The following is a 12,235-nucleotide window of genomic DNA, read 5'->3' as shown; positions in this document are numbered from 1 at the left end:
AGAGTGCCGTCGCGTTAACGCTGGTATATAAATAAATAATACTAACTAAATAAATAGAAGTAAATAAATAAATAAATAAATAAATAATTATGACGATGTAATATATGTTGCAAAATGTGTACTAAAGGAAGAAAGGATGCCAAGGTCACGATCTTTTGTTAGTTGCAGTCATCTGAAGCAAACAGACAACGAAGTCAGGGAAGCCATTCCAGAAATTTGCTGTCATGCAAATTTAAATGCGGCGAAAACAATCAAAATAAATATAAAAACGGACCGAAAAAAAGGAAGACCAGGGGTGTATACGGGAGCCGAATTAAGATAAATACAGCGCCAATTTTTTTTAGGGTTACGAATATTTTTAAATGTCACCCGCGGCACCTGGCACAGTTCCACTCCTTGATAGACGGACATTGCTTGAACGAGAAACCGAATGCAGTAATCGATCCAGTTCCGAAATTTCCCTAATTATAGGTTTTAAGCTAATTACATTGTCGCACGTATCACGATTTACGAATTCTAGCAGGTGAGTTCGCGAGGCATATCCACTTCGAGCGGATTCTGAGAATGACAACCAGTTGCGAGATATGCGCTATCAAAACGTGTCGCGATATGCATCGATGTCGATGTTATCCTTGAGGTCTGATGCACAAAAAGGGGGTTTTGTTAAAGAAGAAAGTGAAACAGTGCACTTGATTTCTTGAGCAAGTAAAGTCCGCCTTAATTACGTACATGGCTTGGCTAGTTGGTTCATTCTTGCTTAGAATAACGAGCCCAAACTTTAGAGCGGCTATCCCTTGTCTGTCTCACTGTCCCATCCAAAGTTCGCGCTTATCACTCCGCCCCTTGGAGCAACCCACCTCGATGAGCAGATTCGGGCCATGTGCCGCAGGCAAATAAAAATATTCTGTACATAGTATAGTATAGTACATATCCAGAACGGCTTATAAGACAGAGGTTCCGCGGGACATCCGGGCTTTAAATGATTGACAGTGGTCGAACAAGAGATGCCTGTCGATTCAACGTTTCGACAATCGAAGCTGTCTTCGCCAAGGGCAATTGCAAGGTCGCGTTTGCGGAGATGCAATTTATTCGAATTTAAGCTCTGTGAGATATCTACTACATTGCTACTGTGTTCCGGGGTTTGGTACGCAGCGCTCTTAACAGGGAGTTGCAGAGGTTAGGTGTATAGATTCGTTCTTGGGGGGAACGAGGGCGGGGTCAGTGGTTCGTTTTCTTTTGCATTGCTCTGATTTGAACTGCTCTGAAAAATAATAGGCGTAACATAAGAAATACAGGAAGACAAAGGTGCGAATTATAGAGCGAATAGGAGTAGTCGATATTCTAGTTAACATTGAGAAGAAATGGACATGGAGGGGCCACATAATACGTATAACCGGCGATCCTATAATGTTACAAGATGGTGCCAAGAGAAAGGAAGCGCACGTCGAACTCGGCAGGGAACTTACAGGTGGAGCGGTGAAATTTGGGAATTCCGCAGACATAAGATGGAGTCGGCTGGAGCCAAACAGGGGTAATCGGCGGTCGTTAGGAGAGACCTTTTACCTGCAGGGGACACGAATGGGACGATGCGGATGATTTGTCCCGATGAAAGCAGTCAAGTCACCTTGCCGAAACGTTTGTCTCCGGAGACATCTCCGGAGCGACCTGCATAAGCTGCACTGAGAGACTTGTATGGCCGTCTTCGAGAAAGACAGTTCTGGTCGTCTTGAGCTGCTGCCGTATTTCTCGCCAACCAGGTGATCGGTGTCAACACGTTCATGCTGGGAGAGAGTCGCGAATTCCGCTACCAGCGCATGATCCCGGAGTGGACCGGAATGGGACAGCTGATCATCATGGCCGCCATGATGGTCATCGTCGGATCGTTCGTCATCAGCACGCTCGCAACGAACAAATACGTAAGCTTTCTTCTCTCCTCTCGGCTGTGAGCTTTGGGGGGGGGGGGGGGGGTGCTTCGGCGCCGGCGTCTGGGGAAGCATGCTGCCGACTCTGTGTATACATGGCGGCGTATTAAAAATAAAAAAGCGTGCAAAGCCTAACGATTTCTCACAGACGACCATGACTCAGTACGTACGGATTCATTCTGTCTCTTTATAATCGACACCTTGTAGACAACTGAGTGTAGACAATTGAGCTTTATTGTGTTACTAAGTGTAATACATACATAAATAAAGATACAGACATTAAAGCTGTTCTTGACTCTAAGCCCATATTTTGCATTTAAGAAGCACATGTGGTTTTATGGGCGGATTTCATGTTTATATAATGTGTACAGGCGGATGTAACTTAAAGGAGCTTGGTGCTGGCCTATAGCCGGTTCATAGTTAGCAAGTGCACAACCTTAAGACGGGTAAAAAGACGGCAGGCTCTGGACAAAAACAGCTGTAATAAAAAAAATTCGGCAGGGACCCCTAAGACTGCTTGCGTGCGGGAATTAATACGAAAGCATTGTACCGTTTGTAGACCCCGGAACGTCAAGATGCGCGCTCACTTTGTACACTCATGACGTGGCGCCACCACCTCCCCATTGTTTGCGACATCACATGCCCAATACGCACGCTCTAGGCACACCGTCAGTAAGCCAGAAACGTGTAGCCGCCGTGGCGTCGGAGAATCGGGTTCGATCATCTCGCACGTCGGAGGTCCGCGTTCGATTCCCACCCAGACCGAAATGTACCAATTTTAATTTTGAAGCCATCAATTTACTTACTTTACAGGAACCCCCCCCCAGAGAAATGTGACATCGATCCGAGTATTTTTGACGTGTTTTTACTCTTTGCGTCGTCGGCCATTTTTGGTACCATGTTTCGGCCACGCTTGCGGATTTTCGCGTAAAAGGGCATATACTACTTTCGCATTCAAGATAGTTCTTTCTGCTGATTCGGTATGCGTGTTTGCGTATATGTTGGTCACAGCTTTGTGAGCTGTCGCTGAGGTATACGCTTCAGAGTCCATCGAAGTAGACATAGCATCGGTGAAATCCGAAGAGAAAGTGACGCGCGGGAAGCAGCGCGCTCATTTTATACACTCATGACGTGGCGTCGAGAGTCCATCGCAGTAGACACAGCACTGCGGAAATCGGGAAAGCAAGTGAAGCGCGGGAATCAGCGCGCTTACTATTGCGATAACAATTATGTTGACACTCCAGACGAGTTTCTGCCGTCGCCGTCGCCGTGATGTTCCGTATAAAATTCAAGGGTGGTAACGCTGTCGCTGTGTGCTGTATGTGCGACTGAAAGCGTGCTAGGCTGAGCCGACGATGGCGGTTCAATCTCGCGCGTGCAATAGAGGAAATGGGGGAGGAAGCGCGCCTTTTTCCATCACGCGCAAGGCACCGTAGGAGGAGGAAGAATGGGGTGGGGGTAGAATGTACTAGACTATGGTCGAGGGGGCCGAACGGCGCTCTCCCGCTTAGCCGCCGCATGTGAAAAATCGTGCAAGGGTGCTGCGAGCGAACTGGATTGGGGCGGAGGTGCAGCTTCGCGGCATATTCAACGTAATTTCACTGCGGGCGCTGAGACCGACTGCGCGCGTACGTTGTTTCTTTCAACTGCAAATATATAGTGGCAACTTTTTGATACGTATACAGCATGGGTTACACAATATATCTTCAATTTTGCTGTTATTGTCAAGTGCGTCGTTTGTCAGCGAGCACGCGTTCGTTCGCGCGGACGCTGGCGAACGTCTAGTTTTTTTTTTTTTTTTTCTCGCGGAAAGTCCGTGCAGTAAAATTTTCAATGATTTTGCATGCTTTGGTGCGCCCGCCACTCTTGTTTGCCGGTAGCAATTGTAGTTTTAGTCAGGTGAGCTGCTATATTTAACAGTGTTCTTTTTTAAAGTAACACGAAATTTTTCTAGAGAAGCAGCCTATCTGCAACATGAAGCTATGTAAGAAAATTTTATTGATATCGTGTCATCGTACCCGCGCTTCTTGTTGGAGGAATATTGCTCAGGGGTAATGATCAAATAAAAATCTACTATAGTGAAATAAACCAGGTTTATTAACTGCGTGGCGCGAAGAGATGCAGATGACCAATGCACTTCTAGGTAAATGTAATGGTACATAGACCTATATATCCACGACATATATGTAAGAGAAAATGATCAAATGTTCTAAATGCACTGATTGAAAATAGGCGTGCTTCTTTTCAATGCTGAGCCAGCCCCAGGTGAACCAATCGACTTTCCGAGAAAAGGAATCAAGGCAATTATTGGACGGTAATATGAACAACACTGTTCGGGACAAGATATTGCCTACGTACTCAGACTGAATCGGGGAGACCGGGAAATCTTTACCAAGTCTTTACTCCGTGGCTTGTCAGGCGATCTCCCACAACGTGCCAGCAGGCGAAATGAAGTAGAAACATATAGTCTAATCGAACGGTATTTGCTATTTCGCTCGTACTCGACTTGAGAATTCCCTATTAAAATTATCGAATAGCCGTTTCCGTTCGAATGTAACAGATAACAGCACTTTTGAATACTCGAAGGTGAGGGGCTAATGCAAGTGAGAATTCTTAGCTGGAGAGTCGTGGCTGTTCCCCAGACGAGCACCGGTTCCTCGGAGAATTAACGCACGGGTGCTAATCGGTTCTGCTGAACAAGTTCCTAGCTGCCATTCAATACAAACGCCCCGTTTTGGGGCAGCCTGTAGATCTGACAACTTGATTCAGGCAAGGAAAACATTTTTTTTACAGTTTCACCGTGTCGGCAACCCATTAAAACTGGGTGCCCAATGTGGTACCACACTTACCTTCTTCAACGAACACAGCAGATCTATAAATATCTCTACGTGTATGTGAGGCATACCATTCCTTTAATTGCTTCATTATTGTCGATATCCTAGTGCAGCGGATAACTGAAAGCAGCCGTTTATAATACAGAAGCTGTTTAATTGAGCGGAAGTACAACTGGGAACAGCACTACATTTAGGTATGAAATATAAGGTAAGTGAACTGCAGCAGGACTGATAGTTGGGCGAGTTGGTACCAATTCATAGTGAAATATTTAGCGCGCACTATTGACAAGGACACAGTGAAGGGGGACACACGAGCGCTCGTGTGTCCTCCTTCACTGTGTCCTTGTCAATTGTGCGCGCTAAATATTTCACTATAACGTAAACGTAGCATGTTTTTCTCAGAAATGAGACTCGAGAATAATTTATTTCGCTTACACCGCGCCTAGAAAAAAAGCCGCAGGAGGCAGCTACCTTCTTTTTTTTCATTAAACAAATTCTGGTGTTTTACGTCTGGCGATATGGTTATGAGGCACCCCGTTCAGTTCTCACCACCTGGGATTCTTTAACGTGCACCTAACCAGAAGTACACGAATCTTATTCCATTTTACTCCCATCGAATCCACGACCTGATTCGAAGCCGTGAGCTCGAGTTTAACAGCGCAACGCCATATCCACTACATGGCCACTAATTAGGCTACTGCACCACTTGTTGTTGTTGTTGTTGTTGACTGGACAAAAAATTTCACACGGCGTACGGACCAAACATTAGAATATATAATGGCTGCCTTAAACTGTTTTTAGCTCCCGATTTCCGACCAGAATAAAAGAACCCGTACCAATTATTCCACGTTCTGTTACGCGAGGAAGGCGGAAACATGAATTGAATGTTGCACTGCATTTTTTTTTTTCTTTAAGAGTACTAGCGCTAAATCTGAGTACAGGGCGCCGGATGGGGCATATATGTTTTATTTGTTTGAAGCGGCAAGCAGGAAGTTCACATATGTTTTTCCGTCTGCGTTTCGCAAGACCTACTGATGGAAAACTATATGCGCTAAAATACACACGAGAGATACATGCTGCTAACACAGCAATAACATAGTAACAATGAAAGCCGAGACTGCGGCCATAATGCACACGGAATCACCGAGCGGCATTGAAAAGAAAAGAGAGAGAAAGAAAGGCGTATTTTCATAAGGCATAAATACATGTCATATGCAATTATAAACACCATTGGAGCGGTCTGAACGCACATACCAGCGCGCGAAGTAGTACGAATGACTCTTCCGAGAAGTATCGCCGATAGAGCCTTGGTGCGGCCCTATCCACTTCGATCGCAGCGCCGCCACAGTACTTTTTACCTTCGCGCGCTTCACTGCAAAGCATGCGCCGTCCCAGCCGCTCGCCTTATTCAACCGTATCCTAGTACATTCTAGGCAATGGGACAGAGTGCGCGCCGAGTACTGATAGCTTCGTGTGCACTGTTTATTTTCCCCTCTTAGTTCGCGTTGAAGCGAGAGGCAGCACGAAGGTCAATTCGCTCGCTGCTGCTGCCGCGCTGCCTCACTTCAGCGTTTTGAGAGCCAGTTTCCGCGGTGATTGAGTGAGATGTGTTCATATTTGCTTGTGCGTGCATGGCACCATGCTTGTTAATTTAGTTAGTAAGCAATTGTTTACAACTTTATACGACTGATAAAACTACTACCCTTACTTCGTACAGCTGCCTACTAATTTGATATCGCAATCGATGCTTCGCCTTTCGGGAGAAATGGCGACCTTTTTTTTTTACCCACTCATGACATGGCGCCGCCTCACCGACTGCGCCGTCACATGCCCAATGATGCACTCACTAGGCCACACATTTAGTCAGCCAGATGGCTGCGACGTGAAGTGTGCTATAGCGCACGCACTAGGCACACCTTTAGCCAGCCAGAGCCGTGGAGCCACCGTGGCGTAGGGGAAGCGTGCTCATCTCGCACCCTGCAGGCCTGCGTTCGATTGCCGGCCACAGCCTTTCCCTGGAATAGTTTCCCGCGCGCCTCGAACGTCTTCTTATTGGCCTGCTCGGAAGACATGGCGAATTCTTCTGCCTCTTTCGAAGTGTGCTTCCTGCGCGTCGTCAAGCAGCGCAGGGCGTCGTCGTCAAGGGTTCCGCGTGCTATGCGGTCCCGCTGCATGCCGTCCATTGTGCTGCCGAAGTTGCAGCTTTCCGCAAGCCTGCTGAGGTCGGCGATGTACTCTCGAATGGTCTCCTTACATGCTGTATGGTTCCTTCAAATATCTCGGGACATTCTCGTAAGCTGGACTGTTCACCCGCCACGGTGGCGTAGTGTCTTTGGCGTTGCGCTGCTAAGCCCGAGGGTGCGGGATCGGATCCCGGTCACGGCAGCCGCATTCAGACGGCGGCGAAATGCAAAAACGTCCGTGTGTGCAGTGCATTGGGTGTTAACCGGAGTGGTTGGATGACGTCCTTGCTGCACGGGTACGGCAGGGTCGCTCAGCGAAGATGCCAGCAAACCGCAGCGTTTTGAGGCATCCGTTAACTTATTTCCTTCAAAACAAGCATATAGGCGGTGTGCACTCCGACTATCCGCGGTCCCGTTCAAATCTGGTGGGCGAGACGCCGTGCTTTGAATACATCAATGGCTACGCCCGAACGAGTTTCACCCTCGTCGCCACTGAAGTAGCGCACCGCCACGACGCACTTGAGGGTCTCCGGTAGGAGAAGAACCTGTATGGAAGCTAAGGTGGGCGCTTTTATTCAATGCGAATTGTTGGACGCATGTGCATGCAGTGCTTGCCGTGAATCGTGCCGCATTGGACCCGATGCGGCAACACATATGATCAATTAGCCGCTTATGTTATACCGCTGCAGATGTGCTCGTTAACCGCACTGTTCTCTACCGAATGACGCAATGAAACAACTAGCGATAGCTAGATATGCTGATTGCAAGTAATATACGCCTTCAAGAGCATCATCCATTTTATTAAAGTGAATGGCTTTCTAGAATCGTTCGGCTATACACTTTCCTTTACAATCGTCATCGATGGTTTCATTTTTTCGACACCTGCGGGCTCTCACTTGACCAGGACCTGTACGCTGCTCTCGAACCCGAGGCCACGTACGGTCCGCGGGGCCGCGCGGAGTTTATGCGCTACCAGATGTACCTGGCCGACCGGAACGCGCTGCCTTGCTCCATGTCGCCCGAGAGTCGCCGCGACGTGCTGGACGTCCCCACCTCGCCCGCGCCCAGCGCCAGGCAGCGAGCGTCGCCCGGCGGCGCCAACGGGGCTGCGTCGACCACCGCGGTGTCAGACAAGCCCAAGATCGTTGTCGTCAGCTCGACGGGCATCGTCGAAGCCAGCGGCAGCTCGCTGCTCGGAGCTGGCGCCGTCGTGGTCGAGAGCGGCGCGAGCGTCGCCGCAAGCCCGGTGCGAAAGGCCAAGAAGCGGACGCGCAAATAGCGGCGCCTCCCGGCACTAAGATGGCCGCCGCCGACGCTGGCTCGTTGTGCGCGTAGCCGCTTTGTGTTTCGGCTGTGTACGTGACAGTTCGATCGCGCAGCGAGAATCCAAACTGAGCTGACAGTTTCGAGTTTCTACGCATTTTTTATTTATTTTTTGGCACTGTAATATGCGAACCCCTATCGCGTGCGTGCTATGTGAATAAGCTATAGAAGTTTGTAAATGTGAGAGTGACTGGTACGCTGTGTGTGACACCCAGCGTGTGGTACCTGTAGATTGGCTTTGTAATCCTGTGGTAGATTGCAGCTTTTCCTTCTTCTGCTTTCTTTTGTGCTCTTCTGCCGGTGTTTGTGTGAGTTGAAATTCCTTCACCTTTATTCGTTAGTGTTATGACGCATGCGTGGTGCACTTGAACGCCTAACTGCACAGAGCAGAAATTTATGCCGACGACTGCACGGCCTTTCTCGGTTTTCCCAAAAGGGATCGAAGCAAAAAATAAATGAATTACATAAGATATTATGACAACAGTATGTGCCGATTGAGGAGACCAACGCTGAACTTGAGGCACTGATCGTCAATAAGGGAGAGCACTCGAGAAGAGCATGACCCTGGGCAGACATGCCGAAGTCCATTGCATTGTAAAATGGCACGATAACTTCTTTGCGCGCAGCTAGTCTCGCGGTACAGATGCATTTCCCTTTGTTCCTCGCTTTCTTTTGCAATCATGTCTCCTTATCTTTGACGGAGTCGATCAAGTGGACATGCCAAATTTCGATAGGCTCTCTTTGCATTATATTACTGTATGGTCTTCATAGTAACCTGTGTTTGGAGTGCACATCACCGCAAAGCCGCAGCCGGTGATCGGCGTTCTGCAAATTACTTCGCTATACATGCGGATTTGAACATTTTTCCCGTGAAACGCCACGATCGCAGTCTCCTAACCGGCGCGCCACGCCCGTATAGCTATGCGCTCAGCCAGAAACGCTTGAGTGAAAGCAAGGACTCTATTTGGCATATCACCCGAGGCAGCGTTAATTCACCTGCCACAACACGCGGGCGGCGCTGCTGAACTTTCCTGTTTATTGGACGTGTGTTTGCGCATTTTGTATACCTATACTGTGTCTGTGCTGTGGGCTTGTGTGGTCCCTGTTTCACGAGTCCTCATCCATTCTGCGGCTTGAGCATGCGATAAATACGACAGAACGCACTTGCGGCGTATTTTCGACGTGACGCGTAGCGCGTCGGCATCGGAGCGTCCGTTTTGGATTCTGCACGACAAGATGCACGCTTCTAAACGACGGGACATATGCAAAATAGAAGACGACAGCACGATGCCACTTTTCTCCTTCGCATTTCGCCGCCGGAATTGCTGTCATTGGAAACTAAACAAAAAAATTGGCTCAAGGCTTAGCTTGGTTAAGCCTGGAAGATTGCGAAAGCAATACCCTTGGCTGCGCCTTGGTACGGCTGATGGTGTGGACATGGTTGCCCTTTGTTAAACTTATGGCTATACATCATCCGACATAGCGCAAGGCAGCGCGCCGACCACTGCGAGGAGCCGAGCTGTAGCCCCATTTATCCTCCTAGCGTGACGTCACACCAGCGAGCGCCCTCTCTCGGCTGCGCCGCAGCGGCGGCGCGCAAGGCTTCGCCTCCACCATCGATGCCGCGAGCTGGGGCCGCGTCTCTCGGTCTGGCGTGACGTCACATGGTCACGTGGCCCGCAGCTGTGTAAGGAGGCGCCACGACCACCGATGGGCCGAAAGTGCGAGCAGTATTGCTTTCGCAATAATAAAGCGTTCACATAGTGATGGAAACATGGAGGTTGTTGCCCAGACGATGTCGAATCGTTGGCTGCACCGAATTTGTTGTCAAATGCGATTCAGCGCATGCTGAGCGTAAAGAGTCCTTCGTTTGCACGCATCTAGATATGCATCGCAAGAATTAGCCATCACAGTGATGAGGCGGGACCCAGCGGCGTGAAGCGTGGGTCGACACTTCACCGTCGCTGCCGTTGCCTTGACGGTCAAATAATTGACAGACTTTTTTTTACCAATGTAAGAGCTGCCAATGCAAAGCTTCCTCTTAACCACGTGCAACGCTTCGGTTGGAGCATACACATTAAACAATTTAACACCCTTAAGAGTATCAAATATAAGCTATTTCTCAATTTACTCCCTTTATTTACACTCTTAAAATGTTTGCAACCTTTGGGTCGTATCTTATCCAAGAACGATAATCGTCATCTGTCCTGCCCACATTTCCTTTCTTTAACGCTTCGAGCCCAGTACTTCGAAGTCAATAATGGCTTGCTCGTTATCAGGGTGGCACAGCATTATCGACAGGAAAGTAGCTAGAGCCGAGTCTTTAAGAAAGGAAACGCAAACAAGGCAGATCACGGTTATTGTTGTGGGACAAGATAAACCCGAAAGGGTGTAAACGTTTTTAAGAGTGTAACACCAATTTAGCACGCATTTAGACGCGACAGCGTAAAGGGCCCGTGTCGCAGAAAATCCGGTGAGCGAAAATTGCCGCATATATTTAGGTATGTGTATATGCCACGCCTTGTACGTAATTTTGCGAACTGAGACTGTATAATGATGCATTGTTTTGTTCTGCTTACTGTTACTTTTCTTCGTTCTTGCTCATGCTCATCACATATTTTGTTGTATAATCCCCCATCACTCAATGCTCCGACCGGAGCCTGTGATGTATCTTTAAATAAATAAATAAATAAATAAATGTATGTATGTATGTATGTATGTATGTATGTATGTATGTATGTATGTATGTATGTATGTATGTATGTATGTATGTATGTATGTATGTATGTATGTATGTATGTATGTATGTATGTATTGACACGTGTGCTTGTTTATCTTTATCGGGCGACACGTTTCACCGCCTGACAAATGTTATCGCTCAGCTCAGGACGCGCCTTTATGTATCGGAAGTTTCTGGAATGTTATCGATACTTCCATCCGCTATCTGTGACTGAACCTTGTGTAATCTGATTGCATCTGTGCGCTACGTGAATAATGTAGAACTTTGTGAAAGGCGCGCAGGTCCCAGCGATTAGTCTGGAACATTCGATGGCTGATGTTTAAAAGCCGACGCGCTTGACCCGCTGATCAGATTTCGGCGATCGCCGACTGTGTTCGCCGTTGTCGCCGTTCTTTGAGTGTAGCCTGTTTTTGAGCGCACAAGTTCGCTCAATAAAACGCTAGTTTCGTCTTTCTCAGTTTGGCTGCTTTCTTCACCGTCCTTACCACGTGACAGTATGTATGTATGTATGTATGTATGTATGTATGTATGTATGTATGTATGTATGTATGTATGTATGTATGTATGTATGTATGTATGTATGTATGTATGTATGCATTACGACTGCGATGCTGCAACAGTGTTGCGCCATGCTAATCCTAACTTGCTCAGTGCCGTAAGCACGCCGGTGCATTGCGCATCGCTTGAGCGGTCGCACGAAACAGCGTGTGCTGCAGCTAAAATCTCTTTTTAATTCATGCGATGTTCTTTATTTATTTATCTTACTATTCAGATAGGTTCCTTGTTACCAACGGCCTTTCACTAGGGATGCTCTGTTTTCATGTAGGATTGACTCTCCACGTCATCCTCCTGTACCGTGACCCGTATAACCTGCAGCCGGCATCTCACTGTTTATGAACAATTGAACTGTCAGCCGTGTGGCAAGAGAGTACACAGCTTAAATGCAAACAGATAAGTCAGACACTATTAGAACAAAAGAAAGACAACCTAAAAGCGCGTTTCTTTCTTAAACGAGACATAACGAATATATTGTTCTTTGAGACGCTAAATTTACTGTAAAAAATTGCATGCATGACTGTAAAGCAACAGCGAAACTTTTGATCTTTTTTTAAACGGTGACACCACTTATTTAAGAGAACTGACATACAGCGAGAGCACTGGGGACAGCCCTTGGTGAAGATATAAACAGAACGTGGTGTCACCTGTTCCCATTACTGTCAAGACCACAGGTGT

General features: G+C 47.6%; 1 protein-coding gene across 1 annotated transcript in view; it reads left to right on the top strand.

Annotated features, from left to right (window-relative positions):
• Positions 1-8,218, top strand: part of LOC126540867 (sodium- and chloride-dependent betaine transporter-like) — a 53,946-nt gene extending 45,728 nt beyond the window's left edge. Inside the window, exons 11-12 of the mRNA XM_055076427.2 lie at positions 1,758-1,916; positions 7,844-8,218. Coding sequence (XP_054932402.2) covers positions 1,758-1,916; positions 7,844-8,218 — 534 coding nt within the window. The remainder of the gene's footprint in view (positions 1-1,757; positions 1,917-7,843) is intronic.
• The last annotated feature ends 4,017 nt before the right edge of the window (positions 8,219-12,235 follow it).

Source organism: Dermacentor andersoni, chromosome 2 (assembly GCF_023375885.2).
Source record: "Dermacentor andersoni chromosome 2, qqDerAnde1_hic_scaffold, whole genome shotgun sequence".
Classification (NCBI taxonomy): Eukaryota; Metazoa; Arthropoda; class Arachnida; order Ixodida; family Ixodidae; genus Dermacentor; species Dermacentor andersoni.
This window is presented reverse-complemented; position numbering and strand designations above follow the sequence as displayed.